General features: G+C 37.1%; 1 protein-coding gene across 2 annotated transcripts in view; it reads right to left on the bottom strand.

Annotated features, from left to right (window-relative positions):
* Positions 1 to 232: 232 nt before the first annotated feature.
* MDFIC2 (MyoD family inhibitor domain containing 2) overlaps positions 233 to 24,344 on the bottom strand; it is a 111,209-nt gene continuing 87,097 nt past the window's right edge. Inside the window, exons 3-4 of one of the 2 annotated variants that reach the window (XM_021666769.2) lie at positions 12,593 to 12,814; positions 233 to 2,936 (exon numbers count right to left, since the gene is read on the bottom strand). In XM_021666769.2, the coding sequence (XP_021522444.1) occupies positions 2,677 to 2,936; positions 12,593 to 12,814 (482 nt within the window). In that variant the 3' untranslated portion in view covers positions 233 to 2,676. The remainder of the gene's footprint in view (positions 2,937 to 12,592; positions 12,815 to 24,344) is intronic. The other variant, XM_064361895.1, reaches the window with a different exon arrangement.

Raw genomic sequence — 24,344 nt, forward strand, 5'->3', positions numbered from 1 at the left:
TCCTTAAATCAAAATACTCTGTTTCCTAAGAAGTCCCACCTTAAAGAACAACATTATCTTTATTTGTAATCACGGACTTCGTCATTGCAGAAGATATCTGAGCCTTCTCAGATTCTGATATTTGTATTTAATCAATAACCACATCCCTTTTTGATCTTCCTTACTTCTCCAATTGTATTTTCCCAGCTGCGTATGGTTTATTGTGTAAGAATTCAATTGAAAGAGCCATTCATGTTTGCAAAAGGATGATGTTTTATTATTGGTTATAAAGAAAAGAAATTTCACACTTTGTATAACCGACCCTTTCTGTTATAGCATGGTGAATTCTGAAAGTGAGGAACGAAGTTAACAAACCGTGGAAAGCAAGGCCACAGAAAGATCTTGTAATATTCTGCCCACATTATCACATAAGACTTGGTGATTTTTATGTCTCTAATTGACAAGCATTCCATTCACATTTGAAATGCACAATCTTTGCATAATTTGAGAGTATGTAGAGTATAAAGAATAAGGGAATGATGGTTGAAATATTTAACACCAATATGACATGGCCTGACCAATGATACTAAGTACCGTATTGTAGGAATAGGGTTCCAGAGTCCCTGAAGTGTTCCTCCTTTAGTGACTGGACCACAGGTAAGGGGGTAGGTGCTCAGAGAGGAGCCAGGAGGGATGGGGCATAAAGGAAGCACTAAGGAGGTGCAAGGGAACAACTGTTGATAAGTCAGTCTGGTAGTGTTTTATTATTTTAACAATTGTAACACCCGCACCACTGTTCACCAGCTGGACTAATAACTGAGGAGTGCAGGTAGTCAAAAAATTAGAACCCAAGTTAGAGTTCCTGACACTGCCAATAATTCACTGTGTGGTGTTGAATAAGTCAGTTCACAAGGCCCCTGTTTTCCCCTATGAAATATAAGAAGGTTGCATAAGAACAGCGTATGTTCCCTTCCTGTTCTAGGAATCTATTTTTTTCTTCTTCTAATGATCTGCATGTTCTATGCATCAAGTATAGAGCTGTTTCTTCGAGCTTCTGAAAAGCAGAGAGACTGTTTCATAGAAGGTGTGGGGTACTTTCATGCTCTGTGGTTTGTGAATAACATGGTCATCAAACAGGAATGAAGCCAGCATTAACCGTGGGTGCACTGCGCTGTCAGGAGCAAGTTGAGAGTGGTTAAATGCCTTTCTAGAGGCAGTTTACAAATGTTTTAAAAAGATGAATAGTTTTCAATGTTTGGGAGGATTTATTTCAAATTGGAAAAATGTGCTAGTTTGCTACAGAAATAAAGTAAATGGTGCTTTTGCCTGAAGTTATCTAAGTCAGAAAAAACAGGTATTTTGGAGATTTTTATTGTTGCTGTTTCTCTAAATCACACACACAAAAATTCCCTCAACTCTCCATTTAACTTTTGTGTTCTTTATTTGATTACTCATACATGGTGCTTTTTTATATTCACTGAAAATATTAAGATATATTCATGGAAGTTTAGCACAGAGTAATGGGCAATGTATTTGCCCAAGGACTATAGAATTGTTCCTACAGAAAGTAGATTCCAAAGTAACTTTAACCTAGATGTGTTTTCACCACAAATTGTTTTAACTTATTTGAGTCAAAAATCACTTTCCAGTCTATATCACATCTTTTTCTTAAGAAATTATAAGTAAAAGAAGTACTTAATTATTGATCACTTTAATTATCAGACAAAGAAAAACATATGGCTTCTGAAGCACATGCTATATTAAGAAGCTTGGTGCTGAATAAGTACCTACAATGCTTATTTCTTTCTGGTGTCAATACAACTGATAGTTTGGTAAAATGAGCTGAATCTGTTTAATATCCTGTTGCTTATTGTACCTGACAAATAAAAATGAAGAAAGTGACAAATTGATTGAGATCTCTTTTTGAAACTTTCACATAATTCTCATTTATGCTTATTAGAATAACTAGGAGCCTTTCTGTAACAAATTAAGAATATGAATAACCTGTTATGACATAGTCATAGACATACAATAGTATGGTCTAGAATTATAGTACTCTCTTCAAGTACACCATATTCAAAATTCACTGGAGATGCTTTAGAGACATCTGTTGTAATTACAGGAACATGGTTTCTAACTCATTTAATTCCCTTTCATACCTAAACTGTACATATAAGTGAATTTTAAGAGACTGTATAAATAAATTTTTAATTACAAAATGATGTTATACAATACATTATTAATAACAACCAACAATGCATAATGTTTATGCATGAGTCCATTAGAAAGATGAGCTAATGTATATCAATTCTAAAAGACTGCACTAATTTGTCCTGAATTTGTGAATGAAGTTGAATCCATGATGCAAACTGATGACTGCAATAACACAGTGACTTAACATGCTATTTTATAGTCAGGAAACATCTTGTACCTAGGGCATTTAAGAGGTATTTAAGATTTGTTCATCACAAGTGATCAAGAATCTTATTTTTCAGTGAGCCATGCGATTGTGAAATTTGGAATAAGACCATTAAATTGACAATACTAGCTTTCCTACACAGGTGCAGAATAAAATGGCCTATAGCGTCCAAGAAATGTGTACAGTCCTTACATTTCAGCACGTGGAAATCAGTCTTGCTGTAACGGAATTTACCACCGTGGCCAAAAGGACTGCCGGAACGTGGTTACTTCACAGTGCTAGCGGTAACAGATTTCTGAAATCTCCATGGCCAGTTCCAGACACTCGCTGCTCTCGTGGCAAGACTCAAAAAGGCTGCAGTCCACGTCGCAGTTGCAGTTGCAATCATTTCGAGAGTGGTTTTCATCCGAGGTGTGGTGATACCGGTGAGAGGGGCAACACACCTTCGTACACACCATTTCACACGTGCCAGGGAGCATCAGGAGACAGTCCCAAAACTGGCAAAACAGACAGGCGAGGATAAGGGAGGCACACTCCTCTGTTTAAAGGAGAAGTCCAATTAATAGTGGCACATCTGGGGGCGTCTATGAATGGCGGGCATGTGTGCTGGGATACTTGATAACTACATAGTCAACTCTTAATTATTTATCCACATTAGGGGTAATGTACACCATTCTTCTCTCAAGCTCCCCCACCCCCATGCCAGTACTCACTCTACTTAAGTAATTGCTTTATTAACTTCCTGAGCATTTCCTATTGATTCGACATAATCTGGTTATTTAAAATGCTGTCACTTTTCTAAACTCCTTTATTTACTTTGCCTGCAAGGCTCTGGGAAGCCACACAATTAGCTGCTTCTCTGGAAACTTTGCAACTGTCTGAAAAATTGCAGGGACTCCCCAGATACATGGGGCTTAAGAAGCAATTAGGGTTGGGGACAAGGAGGGACTGTATAAATGTCCTGTTTCTTGTCACCAGGCTTTGTCATTTTTCGACGTGGTTTCCCATAAATCTGCCACACCCATATTCCAGTGCAAGCAAAAAGCACATTTCAAAACTTAATATAAATGCTTTTTAAAATAATCACAGTTTTTGGGTTGTGTTTTATTTTTAATCTCTGTTTCCGTTTCCCTCCAGTTATGTAAAGCCTTGATTTTATATTCAAGTTCTTTAAGTGAAATACGTCATCATATGCCTAAAAGGTTTTAAATCTTATCAATCCTCTTTAAGAAAATTGGTTTAAAAATTTACTACGCAGACTTGTAAAAATCTGGAAAGTATCTCTAAGGCATTGAAGGTAATTGGTAATTCTAGCCAAACAGCTGTGATGGGTTATAGATTATTATGTTTTTTGTTTCCATAAAGGGAATTAGTTAGAAGATGTGGCAGTTCTCTTGTTAAAATTATTACTTTTTTTTCTTTTAAGTTAAAAAAGTTTTAAAAACGTGTGAGTGTTTCATAAAAGGGTAGGTAAGTGTTCATGTGATAAATTATCTAATCAATTAAAATCAATAATCTGAAGATTATTGATGATTGAAAGTAACATTCTAGTGTGAACTGGAGAAAAATTTCTCCTCCAGATGGGCTTATCAATTGATTTAAGTTTGATTTTCATAAGGATCTATATTCTTCCCAGTAAGAATGCTAACAACTTCGGTTATCAGACTTTAGTCAATGGGGACTGTATAACATTTTGGAAAGATTTTGCCTTATAGTCTAAGTGGTCTTATTGTCCCATTCATTTCCTTCTATTTTCCAGAAAACTCTTTTCTTTCATTGTTCATATACTTATTAGTCTGTAAGTGAAAGAAAAATATGGAAACATTCTATGAAAAGGAACAAATATTTTGAAGAAAGACACTTTGGTTTCTTGTAAAAACACTATATAAAGTTCTAAGGTGAGTCTTGGATATAGGTCAACAAAAATCATTCTTCTTTCATTTTTCCTCTCCATCCTCTTTCTCTTACCTTCTCTTCCTTTCTTGCCAGAAAGGTGGTGGTAAAGAACCACATCATGACTGTTATGACTACTTTAATTGCCATATATTGTTGAAGGTGCTGTGGCCGTTACTCAGTATCTATGGTTTAGGCAGCATATTCCACAATACCTCCAGAGTGTACACACTCATCTGTTTGCCAAATCAACTGTATTTTTCTTCACTTAGAGCCAGCTTTTAGCATGTGATCAACTCATCCCTATCTCATAGGTTACCACAGACTGCCCACAAAAATGCAAGAGTAAGTTAGAAATAGTATATAGACTGTTTCAACTATGTTTTTCTGAAGAGGAAAAGATGGTCAAAGGTGAGGGACATACAATGTCATTGAGTTTTAGCAATGTCAAGACCACTACTATAGCTGCCACTGGCAAAGAAGAGGCTCTCAGTAGATAATATTCCAAGTGAGTACTCTGTGATCCCTCAGGCTGAATGCTCAAAGAGACTTAATCAAGCTTACGACCATATAAACATGAGTCCACTGGATCCTGTCCTTTATACATGCAAGATTAAAAGTTTGCTTTGGAGCTAAGTAGGGTGGGAATGCAGGTGCCCTTAAGGATAGGAGCTGATGCTTCCTATCGGAGTATAAAGGACCTGTTCATGAAGTGGTCTTATAATTTCCTGAAGGCATACAACCTTTGGGTTCAATTGCACTTGCCAATGTCTCCTCAAGTTGGCAGACTCTGGAGGTCTCTTCTTCTGATGTATACTGCAGATTTTATTTACAAAAGAAAAAAAGTTTTGGCTTAATCCTTCAGCCAAATTGGCACTTGTTTCCTTCTACCTCCCTATTTTGCACTTGAGAATTGAGCCCATTTTTTTCTGTTTCTAAGTCAGTCCTTTTTATTTGGTTTTAAAAGGCAGAGTCTCTTGCCCAAAAACAACATGGTAACATTAATGAATTGAAAACAGATGTTTCCGAACTTTCAAGTGTGTTCCACACTTTTCCTAAAAGGCATGTTAAATAATTCTACATGAGCAGGTAAAACTGTTTTGCATATGGCCCATTTTTGTTTGCACAGAAGTAACACAAGCAGTTCAGGGGAAAATTTGCAACTGTTTGAAAAGAGTGTTGGATTTCCTCTCGTCCCGAATAAGTATATTTTTCTTTGCCTGCACTATTTCCTGGGGCTTTAATGTTTAATAAATGTGATATTCAAAGTCATATCCCATGATTAGCACCACTTCTCTCACCCCATCCAAAAGTGTATGCCATATATTGCCTGCTGCACGTCTCTTCTGCAACATCCACAAAACATCTCACCAAGGCCAAATTGCATTTTGGATCTCTCTCTCCCTGGTCCTACAAACCTGTTCCTCCTCCTATTTCCTCTTATGGATGGCTCCTGAACACCCAGATGAATTCAGCAGAAACCTGATAGTCATTCTTTGTCATTTTGCTTTTCCTATTCATACCCTCCCCACATGCCATTCACTGCTGAATCCTGCTTATTCCATCTCAAATTCGTATTTGAAATCCACAAGCTGCTCACCACCTGCAGGGCCACTGTTTAAGCTCTGGCCACTGTCAGCCACCAGCAGGTCAACAGCAGTAGCCTCCCAGCAGACACTCTGCTTCCACACTGGCCCACTTCAAATTCATCAGCTCCTTTAATATTTTTAATTCCAAATGTAAACAACTCACTATCCCAGTAGAGAAAAGTGCCAAATCCTTGCCTTAGCCTACTAGCCCTTGCATGACTGGATTCCTACCCATTTCTCTGACTTCTGGATTTATTTTACTTACTTCATATACACAACACTCCAGCCACACTGACTAAATTGCTGTATTTGGAATGCATCTGGCTCAGGGCCTTTGCACATGTTGTGTTTTTGCCTGCATTGCATACCCTGCTGCCCCCCAACTTCACCCAACTCCTATTCAAACCTTTAGCTTTTTAGCTTTAAACACCTTTCCTCTAAATCACAACCTTGCTGAAACTCTCATAGCAACCTGTTTTATTTTTTCTTCATAGCACTGACCATAGGATGGCATGAAACTAATTAGTTTGTTACCTCCTCCTACTAGAATCTATGTTGCAAGAGGCAAGAAAGTCATACCGCTCTCTGGTTTAGTGACTAAATCAATGAGTGATCTAACAAGTGAATATTGTAATCCTCATTTTTCAGATACAAGGACTAAGGTTCAGAGATTGTTTCTGGGCCGGGCGCGGTGGCTCATGCCTGTAATCGCAGCACTTTGGGAGGCCGAGACGGGCGGATCACGAGGTCAGGAGTTCAAGACCAGCCTGGCCAAGATGGTGAAACCCCTTCTCTACTAAAAATTACAAAAAAAAAAAAAAAAAAAAAAAAAATAGCTGGGCATGGTGGCAGGCGCCTGTAATTCCAGCTACTGCAGAGACTGAGGAAGAATTGCTTGAACCTCAGAGGCAGAGGTTGTAGTGAGCTGTGATCGCGCCCCTGCATTCCAGCCTGGGCTATAGAGAGAGAGACTCCATGTCAAAAAAAAAAAAAAAGAACAGGTTTTTTCTGACTGTCCTAATCCCCCCAACTGTAAGATTGTAAAGCACAGATTCAAATCTGTCTCTCTGGATCCAAAGCCTATGGTCTGTATCCCACTGCTATATGTGTCAAGTATTTCACCAAAAGCCAATCTGCAGCTCTCTAACTTTTTTGGGGGGTGTTCATTTCTCTTCTCCTTCTTTATTTAGAACCTTTGTTTTGTAACATTATTTTGTTTTACTTATTTAAACTTTTTAAAAAGAAACATTTATTAAGTTCAGGGGTACATGTGCTGATTTGCTATATAGGTCAATTTGTGTCATGGTGGTTTATTGTACAGATTATTTCATCAGCTAGGTATCAAGCCTGGTGTCCATGAGCTATTCTTCCTGATCCTCTCCCTCCTCTTACCCTCCACTCTCCAACAGGCCCCAGTGTGTGTTGTTCCCCTCTATGTGTCTGTGTGTTCTCATCATTTAGCTTCTACTATAGGTGAGAACATGTAGTATTTAGTTTTCTGTTTCTGTGTTAGTTTGCTAAGGATGATGGCACCCAGATCCATCCATGTTCCTGCAAAGGAACATGTTCTTTTTCAATTTGCATGTTCCTGCAAAGACATGATCTTGTCCTTTGTTATGGCTGTATAGTTATCCGTGGTGTATATGTACCACATATTCTTTTACTAGTCTATCACTGATAGACATTTAGTTTGAGTCCATGTCTTTGCTATTGCAAATTTTGTGCAGCCCTCTACATACAGCTTACACAGCCTCCAAATAACCTGAGTTGAGCACTCTTACGATCCCTGTTTGTGGATGAGGAAATTGAGGCAATGACAGTTTAAGAGGCATGCCCCAGGAAGCATAGGCTATTTCAGCACCTTAATTTGAACCCAGACTGACTCCTCCATAGTTTTTAACTAGGAAGCCAACCTGCCTTCCATAAACCACTCTCAGTTTCCTTCTGACACACTTAAGCATGCCACAGGCCACTGCCAGCTTCCTGATGGCCTGCTTCCCTCTCCATTCCCTCCTCTGTGCTGGATTCCCAAGACTGACAAAGAACATTTTCCAGTTGCTTTTAGTGACTTCTGTCTAGATTCAGCCAGTAGGAGGCAGTAACAGGAACCTGTAAGACAGGAGGAAGAGAAAATTTAGGGTGCTTCTCCTCCCGCTCTTCACTTTGGATGGTGTCTTAGGCAGTGGTTGTATCTTCTCTTTGCTTTCATCTCTCTCTGAACAGCCCTTCCCTCTGTGGCTCTGGCTAATACCATTGACTAGTGGTCTAATAGTGGTTAGTGACTAGTGGTCTATCTGATAGTGATTGGTGACGGACTAGTGGTCTATCTGGTGATGGCTAGTGACTAGTAGTCTATTTGATAACAGTTAGTGACTAGTGATCTATCTGCTAATGGTTAGTGACTAGTGGTCTATATATCTAATAATGGTGAGCACCTAGTGCTCTATCTGATAGTAGTCTGATAATGGCTAGTAAATAGTGCTCTATCTGATAGAGGTTAGTGACTAGTACTCTGTGACAACAGTTACTACTAGCGGTCTCCGAGCTCATAGCAGTGCACTAGTGATCTGGAGAGACAGAGGGAAGAGGTGGGAGAGGCTTCTTGTTGTTGCTAATGTCTGGGTGGCTTACTGCTTACTGTATTTGACTTTTCTGCTCTTTTAATACCTTTGTCACAAGTTCTTTGTTTTTTAAATCTCCTCTGTAGAACACCTGGCATCCTGGCAGAGGCTCTAATCACTGCTATTGAAGTGCCCACCTGACTTTCCCATTCCTTAAACCTGAATTAAAGATTTAACATGGATCAGAGACCTGCAGGCTGCATCATCAACAGTGGTGTTTCGCTGTGAGCAAAAAGCCATGACAAAAACCCCCTTGGGGTTCATTTCCCTAATAAACCCCAGAGTACCTTTAGGACATGGAGGCTGTGACATGCAAAGTGATACCCTAATGACACTGAAGAATTGACACAGCTTCCAGAGGTGCTAAATGTACAACTGGGGATTGGTTAGTTAGGGAGAATCTCACTCACTAGAAAGCATCACGTTTAATTAGAGTGGAAAAGGTGGCAATGCAAGAAGGTTCTACAAGCACACTTGAGGGCAGCCTCATGGCCATAGTCCTGCACTTCCTGACTCTGCCCTCCCAACTTTGGGTCTTGCCACCTTGGTGCCCACAATTAGGAGGTGGGAGGAACAAAAGCAGACACTGTATTTCCCGAAGCATTTCTGAGCTGCTGAAGCACACCTCCTGATAGCCCAGGACTCCTTATCCTAAGTGGCAAGAATCACTCTTCCAGAAGTGACCCCAGACAAACCACAATCCTTCCTCCTCCTTCCCAAAGCAAAGAAAAAAACAGCCAACATGATACCAGCCCAATTAATGTGCTATCATAGAGAATTCAGCATCATAATGAGATTCATGACACAATGAATCCACTGATTACTAAAAGTTTCCAAAAGTATAAAAATCGGTTCTCACTCCCCCACACTGAATTCTTTAAAAAAGTATCTGTAATATAGAATGGGAATAAATAAAGTGTGATTGAATGCCTTTCTCTAGCTGGGGTATCATCCCTGATGTTATCAATTTTAATAGATACTTAAATATGTCAAGATCTATTTAAGTTCAGACAAGCACAACTAACACTCCAGTCAGTTCTTTAGAACTAGAATGACTAGATTTGGGTGATACTAAGTAAATTTGTGCTTATGTTTTTTTCTGAGCAAATGAACTGAAATAATTATAAAATTGAAACATTTTATAAGGTGACACTAGTGCATTTAATTGTATGAAATTTGCAGTGTAGAAAATGTAATCATTTTATTCAGTAGCCCATGGTGTAATTAAGACTATTCTTTTGAGATATCTTGTATTTATGGTTTTCCTCTTCCACCTGGATGAGATGTCTCGAATTCAAAATTATACATCAATTAGGTATATTCTCAGGATTATTTTTAAGGGGACTGTTTTCTAATACGATGTGTATTTCTGATTTTCTTATCCACAGGGAAGCTTTCACAATCAGGAGACTGTAGAAACAGAAGCTGGGACAAGGATAGTCCTCTGGACTTTTTCCATTTTATTCAGAAAAGGGACCACACACGATGAACCACAATTTAATAATAAAGTAACGTTTCAGCACATAGTGTGTGATGTGCAGTAAAGATCCTTTTAAATTCCCATCAGAGCACACACCATGAACTGCGCTAATGGATGTAACACATTTTACAAAATCTGCATGTGTGAGGCTTTTCCATCCTGTTTTAAGTGGGGCAATGTATATAAATAATAGATATTAGCAATTAAGCATCTATTCCTATGCACTCATTTATACATTTGAAAATAAATTAACCACAAACTACATGAAAGTGGATGCAATCTTCTCTTTTCCCTTCTGTTTTCCCTGCTGTTCCTGAAAGATATTTCTGTATTTATCTCAGTAAGAACAATGACCCCAGCTCTCAATTTCTGCATCCTTAAATTAATTACTATCAAAAATTCTCTAAAATGAAGTGAGTCTGACTTAACTCTTGATTTCCTTGACGTTTGCTGTTTAGGATAATGAGAGTTTCTTCTCACTTTTTGTGGTCTTAGGCTGGCTTCTTTTCCATTTTCTTTTATCCAGGTACCAAAAGCTATTACTTCACTGGGGAGATTTTTCAGGTAGGAGAAAAAGGACAAGTGGACTATCACCTATGTGGTCAGCTTACAACCTGAATTTCCTGGAAATGACCTCATTTAATTATCCTCATGAATCTCCTTTGCTCTTTGAAATAAGGGTAGTCAACTATTTTTTGTTCTTGGGGTTTTTTGTTTTGTCTTTTGCATGAGGCTCTTGAGTGTCAGTTGCCATTTTAAGGGAGCAATGATTTGGGCCCTTTCCTGAGAATACAATAGTTCAGGTGTTGTGCCAGTTAGCTTGGCCCCTCTTATTCCTCCAGTATCCCTGATAGGTCAGATCATAGTGGTTCTGGAGGGAAAGTATGTTTCACTGTGTGGATATGTATAATGGCATTTCCCAGTTCTGGGATCATTAACCTAATTCAATTATTCACATGATGAGCAGTATCCACACATTCCTGGTAAAATTTGATAAAATGCTGTAGCATCAAGATGGTTTTACAGAGGTCTCTCCAGCATTACTTGTTTTCTTGACTGGCATTAGTCTCTACCAAAGCTAGAGATTCAAGCATAATCCTGAATTTAGAGTCATAACCTGATAGCTGCAGGCCAAAGTTGGCCCAATGATACGTTGTTGGGAGTGTCTTGAGCTTTGTAAAATAATTAAAAGTAATTATAAACAATGGAAAACTTAGAAATTTTACATAACACTCCGGGTCTCTGGATTTGTTTGGAAAGCTTCAATATCTGGCAACTCTGGGCCTGTATTTTCTTCTGGCAACAATCAGATGGAACTGCATCAAGGTAGTGACCTTTAGATAAGCCATGTGATCTCCAGCTTGTCATAGTCCTCACCAATCCCTATTGTTTACTTCGAGCCTACTTAGTATTTATATTATCTGCAGGCAACCACAGGCAATTAAGCCTGTAGTTTCTGGCCTAAAGCATTCAGGACCACATGTGCACAAGACACCACATATATAACATTGTTAGAAATCTTCTCTTTCCTTATTTCTAAAACCATAATCACAATCATGGCTGACACTGAGTACCTACTGTGTACCAATTTTTGTACTAGGTGCTTTATACTTGTTATTTTATTTGATCCCCAAAATACCCCATGGTGCTAACTAGCCTATCATATAACCAGAGACTGAAATTCAGAGATGGTAAATTTAAAAAACGTGTCCAGTACTATACAGTTAATAGACTTCAGAGTCAGAAGTGAAACTGATGTGATTCTGAAGATGCTGTTATTCAAAGTTTATTTAATCTTTTTTCTTATTTTCAAAAAGTAAATATGAATTTAAATGTAGACCAGAAACCATACCTTATTACATTTTCCTTTGAGAAACTCCAGGCTTTCGTTAAATGCAAATGTAGATATTGAACACTACAAAATTCCTGAATGGTTTGTCTCCTGTAAAGGTCATTGCAAAGTTAATCTGAGTAAAATTTCATATCTTGGTGTGGAGTCCATAATTTTGAACTTTATTTGGCTGATTGTTTATTTAGCACCAAATCAATTTGAAATTGGCTTTGCAAACGGAATGTACCCTTTATGTCATATACAGTGATGGTTTGGTCTAGGTTTGCACTGATCAGAATGCCTAGGGATAACTCCCAGAGAAACCAACCCTTTCTCATAGATTGCTGGTTTAGCATCTTAATATTTTATGCTGTCTATATTTATATATTTCCAGCATTTTAATACTATTTCTCTCTGCCTCCTTCTCCTTCTCTCTGACAAGAAGTATAGACTAAATAGTTCCATATCTGAGGAGAGAAAGAAGTTTGCCATTTTTCTTTATCCACCTGATAGCCGCATAGTAAGAATGATTATGTCCCATTCTAGCTATTTAAAACACGCTGTCTCCGATTCCCAGCTTTGAGAGCAAACAATCTGCCAAGCACCTCATAACTGCGAAGTGACCTTGACATATGTCATTCACCAGAGTTTTCAAATCGAAGTCTTCCTGTTTAATATTCATAAAGACTTATTTTTCCCCTAACAGCATATGTGATGATTTTACAGGGGATGGGGGTTGGGAGCTTTATTTAGAGATGAGTTGAATTGTGAGAAACATACCATCAGTGTCTCTGTGGTGAACTGAAGTATCAGTTTGGAGGTAGGAAAAATTTGTTTGGCATTCTTCAAGGGAGGACAGTGATGTGCTGGATTCTGACAGTTTTTTCTCATTGGGGTTTTCCTTGGCTGGTCCATCTGTGATATTGAATTCAGATACTGAATTTATAACGATAGCATTAATGGGTTTCTCATCTGCATGCTTTTCATTTGTGAGTTGCATATCTAGACAAAAAAAGAAAAAAAGACATACAGAAACCCACTATAGTTTATGTGACCTAGTGACCTAAGAATAGACATTTGCAGAAATTTTCACATTTGACTTTTCTAAGATTAAAGTCTTAAGAAAAAGAATAAAGTATTATTGATCAAGACAATTTTGAATGAAAATATAAGAAAGAAGAGTGCAATTATTATAAAATTGTACACACGTTGCAAACTTTACCCATCATTGTCACTTGTAACACTTTGTGTTTTTTGTTTGTTTGGTTGGTTGGTTGGTTGGTTGGTTTTCAGTTCTTTGGGTTTTTTTTTTTTTTTTTTTTTTTTTTTTTTGGTGATGAGTAGGGCAAATCAAGCAATTCATTCACTTGGATCAACAAAATCTCACAGTATGTTGCCAGCCTCCTGTCATAGTGTATTATTAATCTGAGGAGCAGGATAAGGATCTTATATGTTGGGCAGTACTGCTGAGTTATTCACATGATGTCAATCAAGTCACCTTATTTCTTTGTTTTTGCAAACATCACTTTCATCCTCTGTAAAAAGAAAAATGGATATAAAAGAATAGTTTAAAGGCTTATTCTTGCTTCTGTTCTCATAACCTCACAGTAGCTTTCTCTGCCTTGGTATTTAAGTTCCTATTCAGGAGATAGCCTGTAAGCCTTTGGGGGTATGCTTCTTGGGAACATGCTTTATTTCCATGTAACTGTTTGGCACAATTGCTAGAGATTTTCAGGGAATTTCTAGCAAAGTTCTTGACTGAGATTCTGGTTTGGAGAGCCATAGAGAAGACTGAGAAGCCCCAAGTGTCTTAAGTATTTTATATCTCCTGTGCAGTTGGCCTTCCATATCTGTGGGTTTCACATCCCCAGCAGAACAAATCCTAGATACACAGATAGAAAATGTTCAGAAAAAAACTCCCCAAATAACGATAAAACAATAAAAATGGTACAAATAGTAAATACAGTATAACAACCACTATACTAATACTATATATTTACATAGTATTCGGTATGATAAATAATCTAGAGGTGAAGTAAAGTATATGGGAGGATATGCATAGGTTACATGCAAATACTACATCATTTTATATCATGGACTTGAGCCTCTGAAAATTTCAGTATCCATGGAGTCCTGGAACCAATTCCCCTCAGACACTGAGGGACAACTGTATGCATTCTCATGCCACATAATGATTGGGAGTCTGCTCTGCAACAAGCACTGGGCTGTATATTGGGGATACAGGGATGACAAAGACAGGCATGGGCCCTGACCTTCATGAGCAGCAAACAAATCAACAAATAAATAACTGTGTAAGTTACAGGATTGAGAAGTGTATGAAAGAGAAGCATATCATAAAATCATGTTAGAGAGAAGACCAGACTGGGTAGTGGTTCAGTTAATTTATAACTACCTTACAGCCACTGAGCAAAGGCTTAAGAATGAGAAGAGCGTTAATAGAGGAAAGTATTCTCAAACATTCAGCCAGGGTAATGATGCCCAGAAACAACTTAAAACCTAAATAAGCAACAGTCCTCATTGTTTGGTGGCACAATTGGGAGGTGGTCAAGAGGTGTTCTTGGGAATTGCATTCCTGTTGCTAACACAATGCCGGGTTGGTTCAGTAATGCTCATTGAGTGACCGAAATTAATAATTATTGGCAACCTGGTTTGATTTTACCATGCTTATGCTGCTCAGTGCAAGAAACATATTCTTGCCAAGTCCATGTTCATTTCTCTTCCAATGTTGTTTCTCAGTTTGGGGACAATGGAAATTTCTAGTGGGTTTTGCCTTCTAAGGCAATGGGTTCTAGACTTTTCTGCAGAATTGAATCAATCGCCTAGGAAATCTTTTAAAAATTCAGAATTTTTAAAGCTCTGGTATCCTCCTTTTCAGGAGACCAATTAAATCACAATCCTTGGTGGGAGAAGGGCATTTTCGAAGCTCCTCAGGTGATTCCAACATGTAGACAAGTTTGGGAACCACTGTGCCAGGGATCTTGAGTATTTGAGAGTAGAGAAAGAGAGAGAACAGCCCACTGACTGGTGCATCGGTGATTTTCAGAAACCAGTTATAAGATGGTTTCTCTCTGACTCCTAACTGGCACCAGAACTAGCAGTCTGGTATATGCAACTATCTTAGGTCATTTTCGTTTCTTTCTGGTCTTCCAAACAGCCTTGGTTTTCAACAATGTTTAATTTCTATTCTCTTTCTTTTATGTGCTGGCTTTAAATTTCTTGGTTGTGGTTTCATCCACCCTAAAAAGGACTGGCAGAAATAGGGATTCAACAAAACATCTATTGTTGAAAGAAATTAATGTATTATTGAATATTTAAGTAGAATCAGCTCTACAGATAAGGGAACATTCAGCTTCCTCTAACCCAAGAGGGATTCACCAAATTAATGATATCATGATGATGATGAAAATAACAATTAGTTTATTTTTCTTACTTGAGTGTCAAAGCATCCAGTAATCAGCTAATATTACAGACAGATGGACATTCAAATGATGCCTTAGAACACTAAGAGCAGCATCAATATTTTGGGCCGGATAATTTTTTGGCATGGAAAGACTGTAGGATGTTTAGTGGTATTGTAGTCCTTTACCCACTAGATGCTAGCAGCACCTGACACTTTAGCTCATGACAATCAAAAATGTTTGTGCATGTTGCTATATTTCCCCTGTGGGACAAAATCACCCTGGTTGAAAACCAGGGCTTTACATACACGTACAAACACACACAGAGTGGCATGTATTTTATGTCAAGTTCTACGTTACCACTTATATACCTTATTGAACTTAAGCATCACAAAGATTCTAGGAGGTAGATATTGTTAGCCTCCCTGAACAGATGGGAAATGTATGAATGGGTATCCCCAGTTAGCAAATGAATGAAGGTAACCAAAGCTTAGAGAGTTTATTTAGGTAAATTGTCCAAGGCCTCTTCCTTATTCAGTAGTAGAACTGAGATTCAAATCTAGGCCTGGTGGATTCCAAAAGCTTTGTTCTTGTCCTTTTCCTTTTTATATTATGCAATGTTTTCTCGGATTTATTCTTAGATTTTATTTCTGCTTCCTAACTACTGAGAATGCACATCAGCAAAACCTTCTCACCCTAAATATTGTGATATGTCACCTGCCCCAAATTGAGCCTTGCAAATAGTTGAGTTTTACACACTCGCCTTTCCCTGAGCAGTTTTTGCAAAGCAAAACTACCTTCTTTGCACACTCAAGGAATCCTGCTTGTTCCATTACAGCTGCTTTATCCCACACATTAGAGAGCAGCCCAGAAAGAGCTGATAGATAACGAGACCTTGATGAGTATGGAGATTGCAGCAGCTATTTACTTAACAGAATTAATTAACAATCAGTTCAAATTATCACACGTAGTCAGGCTGCATGTAATTTAAATTGCTTTTGCACAAAGTAATTCAGTAACAAAAAAAAGTTGGATAGAGGTTACTGGAATGTAAGAACATGCGGAGAATACAGTATACAGCCAAGTGGTATATGATTCTCTTTTTAATTTTGTGACAATTTTAAGTATAGCATTTTGAATGTAAGTGGTGTGCTACATTAAGCAACCATTTGGAGCACACTAGGCTTGTACTGAGAGAATTTTATGGAGAAGTTAAACTGCCATTCATAAAGTTATTTTAATTCTATATCTCTGTTTATATTTTTATTTTTTTTTCATTCCCCAGTGGGAACTATCTGTTGCTCATTAGAAAATCATCTGACATACATACATTTGAGAACCCAGTCTGTTCAACCCAGAATTGTGACATCTGAAATGAGTCACAATTTCTGGGTGAATGCTACTGACATCTTCCATCTTTTATAGATGATGCTAACAATAATTTCCTCAGATTCAGATTCCTTCCTTTATGGTATTATTTGACATTGCACCCAAAGTACTATAAAGTAGCATAAGCTCAAAGGAGAAACATATAAAAAGTGGTATCACATCTTCTGCAGTGAAAATTATTTTAGAGTTAAATAAGGAACTTGTGAAACTATATTTGGGGTGTTATACATAGTTCTTGACATTAACTTAGAGAAAATAAGTTTTACCAATGGTAAAAACAAACCAAAATTATGACAAAAATAGAAGCTGATCTGTATTTCTTAGAAAAAAATTAAAGTGAATCTTAAACATCAGTGAAATAGAAAATTCGTGTTTGGGCTACAGGTAATTGCGAGAACAAATGGACATAAACTTAAGAGAAAAGATAGACGGTTAATTAAGTTTTTATTACTGTTGAGCAACTGTTATTAATTTAATTCAATTAACATTTATTGAGTACCCACATGCAATAGATGAATCAATGTGACAGAAGCTATTAATTTATTTACTCTAAGTTATTAAGGAAACATTTTAATGATTTTCATTTTTGCTCTCTAAATGTGGCTATAATTTTTGCAGCCATGTTTTTTCTCATTTTTTCTCATAGATGAAAGCATTCAAATGATGAATAAGTACTATTTCTTCTTCTTTAGGTCCTCTGATTCTATTCTTTTTCTTCCATTCTTTTCCTATTTTCTTTTCTCTTCTTCTTCCTTTTCCCTTTCCCTTTCCCTTTTCCTTTCTCCTCCCCTCCCCTCCCCTCCCCTTCCCTTCCCTCCCCTTCCTTCCCCTTCCCTTCACTTTCCTTTACCTTTTTCCCTTCCCTTCCCTTCCCTTCCCCCTTCCTTTCCCTTCCCTTCCCTTTGTCATTTCCTCTCCTTTGTTCTTTCCTTCTTCCTCTCTGGTGTAATTCCCCATCTGACCTACACGTCTCTATTATCAGCTTCTGTTTTCCTCCAGCTCCTTCCATGTATTTGTTCCTTAAGACTTTGTCCTTTTAGTTTCTTTCCTCCTACCCTACCCTTGAAGGCCATATTTGTCCATACTCACAATGTCATTGATTTCTTTGTGAAGTTGATCGTAAATCTTCATGCAGCCAATCACCCAGAGATGCAGGCGATATTTGCCAAGCATAAACTACATGCCTGCTATTGCGCTAACCACTGCAGAATTCATAGAACAACAAATGGTTTCAGTCCTCAAGAAGCTCACAGTCATCACAAATTACGGTTTCACACTTATCTATTGGACATTTTATATGTGTAACTAGCAAAATCCTTTTAATTATGATGTCTCTTTCTACTAAGCCCCTCATTCTTCTCCTCAAACTGGATAACTCTGGTTATCCCTGGAGAATTCACAATTCAGTTTCTCTTTATTGCATTGTCATTTTTCTAGTTCCCTGACTTAAATGCTTCTTCGACTAGCCCTATCCCTCCATCCAATCATTTACAAGTTCTTCTTATTCTTCCTTCTAAACATCTCTCAAGTCAATGTCTGCTTTTCCATGTCCATCACTGCCACTCGGGTTTAATCCTCTGTGCCCTCATTTCTGGACTCTTTTCAGTAGTCATTGGCTCTGAATACAGTGACAACTCTTTTTAAGGTATCTTATGCACTATAATCAAAATTATGCATTGAATAATTTTCTTCTGATCATATTAGTCATAGAAAAACAAAGCAAAGCACACACATCATGAACACACACACACACAGATATTAATGGCTATTACCCGAATATTTTCCTATTTTCTCTTTTTTTTTTTTTTTTTTTTTTTTTTTTTTAGATAGGGTCTCACTCTGTCACCCAGGCTGGAGTGCAGTGATGGCGGTGCAATCACAGTTCACTGAAGCCTCAACCTCCCAGATGCAGGTGATCCTCCCAACTCAGCCTCCCGAGTAGCTGGCTGGCACTATAGGCATGCACCACCACACCAAGCTTATTATTATTATTTGTATTTTGTGCAGAGACCTGGTTTCACCATGCTGCCTGGGCTGGTTTCGAACTCCTGGGCTCAAGAAATTGACCTGCCTTGGCTTCCCAAAGTGCTAGGATTATAGGCATGAGCCACCACGTCTGGCCTCCATTCTCTCTCCTTCCCTCTCTCTCATTAGTTTGCTTTTATTTTTAGAGAGAGACAGATTCTTGATATGTGCCCAGGCTGGACTAGAGTTCCTGGACTCAAATGATTTTTTCACCTCAGCTTCCTGAGCAGATATTTTTATTCTCATTTAACCTATGTGCATTCTATTGTCAAGTTGCCTATGGAAACAGGTAGCTTGTTGCTAAGTTTTTCTTGTGAGCAGTAAACTCCAGAAGCCTAAATGAAAATTATTAGATAAGACTTTAAGGTAGGATGACTTTAATTTTAGTTCTAGACCAAAACATTTAAAGTGAGTATATATTTCAAATGTATGGACCGCTTTTTAAGCTACGATGGTGAATTATGTTTTCTAATGGTGTTAAACTATACTCCAGCTTAGAATTTAGTACTGTAATTATTGGTGGCTGAAATCAGACCAAGGCAGACAAGTGACATTTCAAGGTATAAGCTACCAAACCATTAACAAATTATTGTGGTTAGTAAAAGGAGTTAACTGAAGTGACACTGTATAGATAAAAAAAGTTTTTTCCTTTGTATGAAAATTTTGTAAAGTTCATTAAAATGTTACATGTGATTTTTGCTGTTAAAATATATGATTATATTTTCCACAGCTTTGTAGCTAATAATATAATATATGAAATATAGGAAACCCTTCAACATGATCAAACATAGTGAAAATTATCAGCAAGGGTCAGAATCACCTTTTTTTAGGTGTGTGCATCACTATTGTTTTTATATTGAGTAAAATTTGAAAACATACTATGACTGAAGACAGAACAAAATTAGGAAGACGATGATTTCTTGGCATTGAGAAAAGTATAATAAAAGGTGATTGATACTCAAAGAAACTATATTTTCAAGAAAAGCATATTTTCTTCTTTGAAAGCTAAGTGGATAATTTTCTCCAGTTAGGAATGAAGGCTTCTAAAATTTCCTCACCTTTTTGAAATGAATGGAAATAGGTAACTTGTGGAGTATTCAATTGCTACATCCTGATAGATTGGATAAAACAAAACCTTGGTTCATTAAATCTAATTTGAGCGGGAGGATAAATAAGATAAATATATTCGACATTTTTTCTTTAATTTTCAAATGGCAGCTGTGATTGGAGGATGTCCTTTAAAGACTTTCAAGTTAAAGTCACAGGTGTATAAATCATTGTTTTGATTTGTCTTTTGTAGCACTTCAGCTAAAACCCTGCCTCAAGAAAAGTTAGATGAAATGTTTATCAAGGGCTATGACAAGAGGACATTTTAAGACTTTTCAATCAGTCTTAGTAAATCTTTTTTAAAAAGAGAGAGAAAGCTAAAGTATATTATTCCTCCAGAAATGATAGAAGTGAGTGTTCAAGGTGAAAAGGATTAAAGAGTACCAAAGAACTGAGGGAAGAAGGCCGAGCATGGTCCCCTCCCCAAGTTTCCCCAACACCTGCAAAGCGACTTCAATTTTTGGGGGCTGAAGTGGGCTTTTTGTTTTCTTTTTTTTGGTCTAACTATTCCAGATAATTACCTCCGTTTTCTGCCCGCCACTATACTTTGCACCTGTAGACAGACATAGGCTAAGTGATATACTTTTATAGCTAGATCATAAACTGGTAACAAGGAACAATTGACTCCTAAGAGATAGTTGAATCTTCTTCAGACATGAAAGCAGTTTGCAATTATGAGTCTCCATTTCATTTTTATGCAGTTACCTTCAGTTTAATGTTTGTAAAAAGTGTCTCAAGAAATAAAGATTATGTTATCTGAGAAAAAAAATGGTAAAATGGTTAGTAGTTTTTATAGTTTGATGCACTTGGATTAGTATTAGGTTTAGGGCTCTGAAAAAATAAATGAAGCCAATCAGGCTATAAACTCATGCGTGATTGGTATTACATATACAGTCAATTTTTTACTATCGGTGTTTAAATATAAATGTTAAAAATAAACCATAATTATTCAAAATATTCTCTATTATGTTAAAACATCACAATTTATTCATCTGAACTATTTGAATGTCACTTAAAGTCTCTTATGTGCATTATCACATTCAAAGCTCACAACAGTTTTGCAAAGTATTATTATCATTATTACATGAATGAGGAAATGGATAGAGGGTCAGAGATTTTAGTGGTTTGCCCAAGATTACCCTGATGGTAAGGGGCAGAGCTAGTACTTGAACTTACGTCTCCTAATTCCTACAGCAGTCAGACTTTGCATTTCCAAACTGCTTCAGAAACCAAGAACTCTGATAAGAGCTTGAGATACTTTTCTGAAATAAAACTGCTTTATCCCTTCTGACTTACCCCTATCCAGGTTAATTGATCCTGCTAGTATTTGATTAGGAGGTACTTTGTATGTAGGTTCAAAATCAGAATTCCTATTTGATAACGAATAATTGCTTTTTCCAAGCTTATCCCTCAAAGCCCACTGTAAGAAGCCTCCTACAACTGTCCCCCACAACTCCAATTGAAATTGTTTCCTTTGGAAGCCCCCAGAAATCCACGTTGATATCCTCACTAGAACCCTTAGTTTAGTTTACAGTAATGTGATTAATTGTAGATGCATTTCTCCTCTCCTTTCTGTTGTGAACTCCTCCAGGAAATACGTAAGCCATTCAGCTCAGTTTCTCAGTATCTAGCATGGTGTCTAGCAGACGGCAAGGAATAAATAAATTTCAGCCAACTGATGAACTGACAGCTAGACTAAAGGTGGGGTGTCTTGGTTTTCAGTTGATGATGGACTTATCCCTAGGAGAGGTTTTCTGAGCACATCTCAATCGCCCTCCTTCCACACTCTCTGTAGGCCAACTGATCCTAGTAAAAGTCTATACATTTCTGTCCTTTGTGCTAAAACACATCTTGATGTTTTATTTTGATTTGAATACAACATTTGCATTGATATCTGTAAAACTGTGAAGAATAGAAAAAGATACAAACAAATTAAAATCTATAATTCTACCATTTTTAACACATTGTTATATTTGTTTCACAAAAGTGTAAATATCTGATATATGTGTATATTTATATTGATAGATTTAAATGTATGTATCTACATATTTGTATTTATGCTTTATGTTTGCATATTAGGATATATATTCTAATTTTAATTTATATATAAATTAATATATAATTGGAGTATATGTCAGAACATAGATTAATTATTTTAATTAAATTAATACTATATCATAATTTATATATATATATATATATAGTGCTTCCCAAATGTAACTCACTTTTCTAAGAACTTTGCATATATTAACCCATTTAATACTCCCAGCAACCCTATGTGGTAGGTACTACTAGTGTCATTCCCATTTTTCACATGAGGACAGAGAAAACGATATTGAATGACTTACTCAAAGTCACATAACCAGTAAAGGAGCTAGAATTTTAACTAAGGCAGCCTGGCTCCAAGCCCATGCTCCTAACTAATATGCTGTACTGTCTGTCTAGATAGATATTTTTTTTTAAAGTGGAATTTTGTTGAATATAAGGTATTATAGATGTTACCATTGCATCATAACCATCTCCCTTCATCCTAAAGATTATTGAAAAACATACTCAGGTCTCTGTTCAAATGTCACCTCCTGGGAGAGGCAGGCCTTCCCTTACATTACATCTAAAACAGTGCTTCCCAGTCAGGGTAGATTTTGTCCCCCAAGGAAAAATTTGGCAATGTCTGGAGACAATTTTTATTGTCATGGCTGGGCTAGGTGCATTAGCATTTCATGGGTAGAGGCCAAGGATGTTGCTGAACATTCTATTAAGCATAGGAACGTCTTCCCCTCACCACCAAAACCCATAAAAAATGTGGCTTCAAATGTCAATTGTGCCAAAATTCAGAAATCCTTTAATCCCATAGCCCTAATCACCAGCCATTTCTATCACATCACTCTGTTTCATTTTCTTCATAGTGATTATTTAAATATTTTGCTTATTTGTTTACTTGCTATGGTGTACATGTATTTCCCACCCTTGACTAAAATGCCACCTAATGAAAATTTGTATCAATTAACTGCTATGTCCTAGAAGAGGACCTGGGACACAGTAGGTACTCAACATACGGGCAGTTAAAGAATACTTAGCATATCTTGCACGGTGAATCATAAACTAACAGTTCCCCCATTCAATACAAATGTAGATCGTTTCTAATTTTTGCTAGCATGAATACTCTTGAAATTAACATTATTGTCATAATTTTTAAATATTTATTTGTATAGGTTGAATTAATAGAAAAGGATCGATTGAATTAATGGTTGAACTTCTAAAACTTTTAATGTAATTTGCTAATTGCCTTCCAGAAAGATTGTGTCCATTTAGACTTGTACCAACAGGGATTGGGAGAAGTTTGTCTGTTCTCTGACCGTTCTAGGTTTTACCACTGAAATCTTTTATTTTTATCAATTTAAAAGGAACCTTGATTTAAGTGTCCAATTTTTCCTGCAGCTGAAAAAACCGTCTTTCATTGTAAGAGGTAACAGCTGTTTTCATATCTACTACCTTTCTGTGGAAGTTTTGGTTCACAGCTAGATTCACTGGTAATCTGAAATCTCTTACATTATGTGGAATAGGGAAGTTAAAGACATCCATTCTGTATTTATAAATCAATAAATTCTTGTTGAAAAATACTTAGTGAATGATTGTTGAACTTGGTTTATTTAGCTAGTCCTGTCTTTGTTATGTGGACTTGGAGGTGACATACTGTTGGATGGACTCAGAAGGCTCCCTATCAGCATCTAGGCCTTGACAGGTTAATATCCATCTGTGATGTGCCTATATAAATGTAGGATAAAAATAAGGTCTATACAGAGGTCTTGGAGAGGCCAGAAGTCAGACCACATTTTTTTGAAGGACAAGAAATCATGAGAAGTGGGGAATGAAGGAGTAAACCATATGCTTATTTATAACTCCTTTGCCCACTCTGTGTGCCCAGTGAATTGTGGAATCTATCAAAAGGCCTCACTAGAGATTTAAGGTCTATTTTCTTGATAGTCCACTTGGTGAAAATTTAGCCCAGTGGTCTCCAAAGTGGCATATGGAGAAGGTGCAAGTCTATCCAATGGAGTTAGAACACTTATTTCTATTTTTAAATCCTAATATAATAATTATTTTTGCATGTTTTTTACTGTATAGTACGGTGAATATGGTAACATATGCCTCCATTGTGTATGCATGTGCATGTGAATGTATATAGATGTATATATGCATGCATTAGGTGGGCTTGCTATTTTTCCCTTTTTTCACTAGTAAAGGTTTATAAGCTTTACAATAAAAAGTTTGAAGACTGCTGGTCTGAGTAATAGACTGAGGTCAGCACTCTACATCCCTCTTCTACTGAAAATATTCAATTTTCTTTTGCTTCCTTTTGGTACCCAGGGTGTGGTTGCTGGAACATTTACAGCCACAGCAGCTGCAGTAGTGGCCTGAGTAGACTTTTCCTCTGAGTTTCTATAGTGGTAACAGGATTAACAGACTCTATTCTGGAAGTACTTGGGTGGCATAACACCTCCCAGCAGAACTATTCCTGACAAGGATGTGCAGATGGAAATGCATATTTATGTCACTTAAAGCCTACAAGAGACACAAGGATTTGAGCTATA

The sequence above is a fragment of the Aotus nancymaae genome, unplaced genomic scaffold (genome assembly GCF_030222135.1).
Source record: "Aotus nancymaae isolate 86718 unplaced genomic scaffold, 86718_ANA_hifiasm-v0.15.2.pri h1tg000046l, whole genome shotgun sequence".
NCBI lineage: Eukaryota > Metazoa > Chordata > Mammalia > Primates > Aotidae > Aotus > Aotus nancymaae.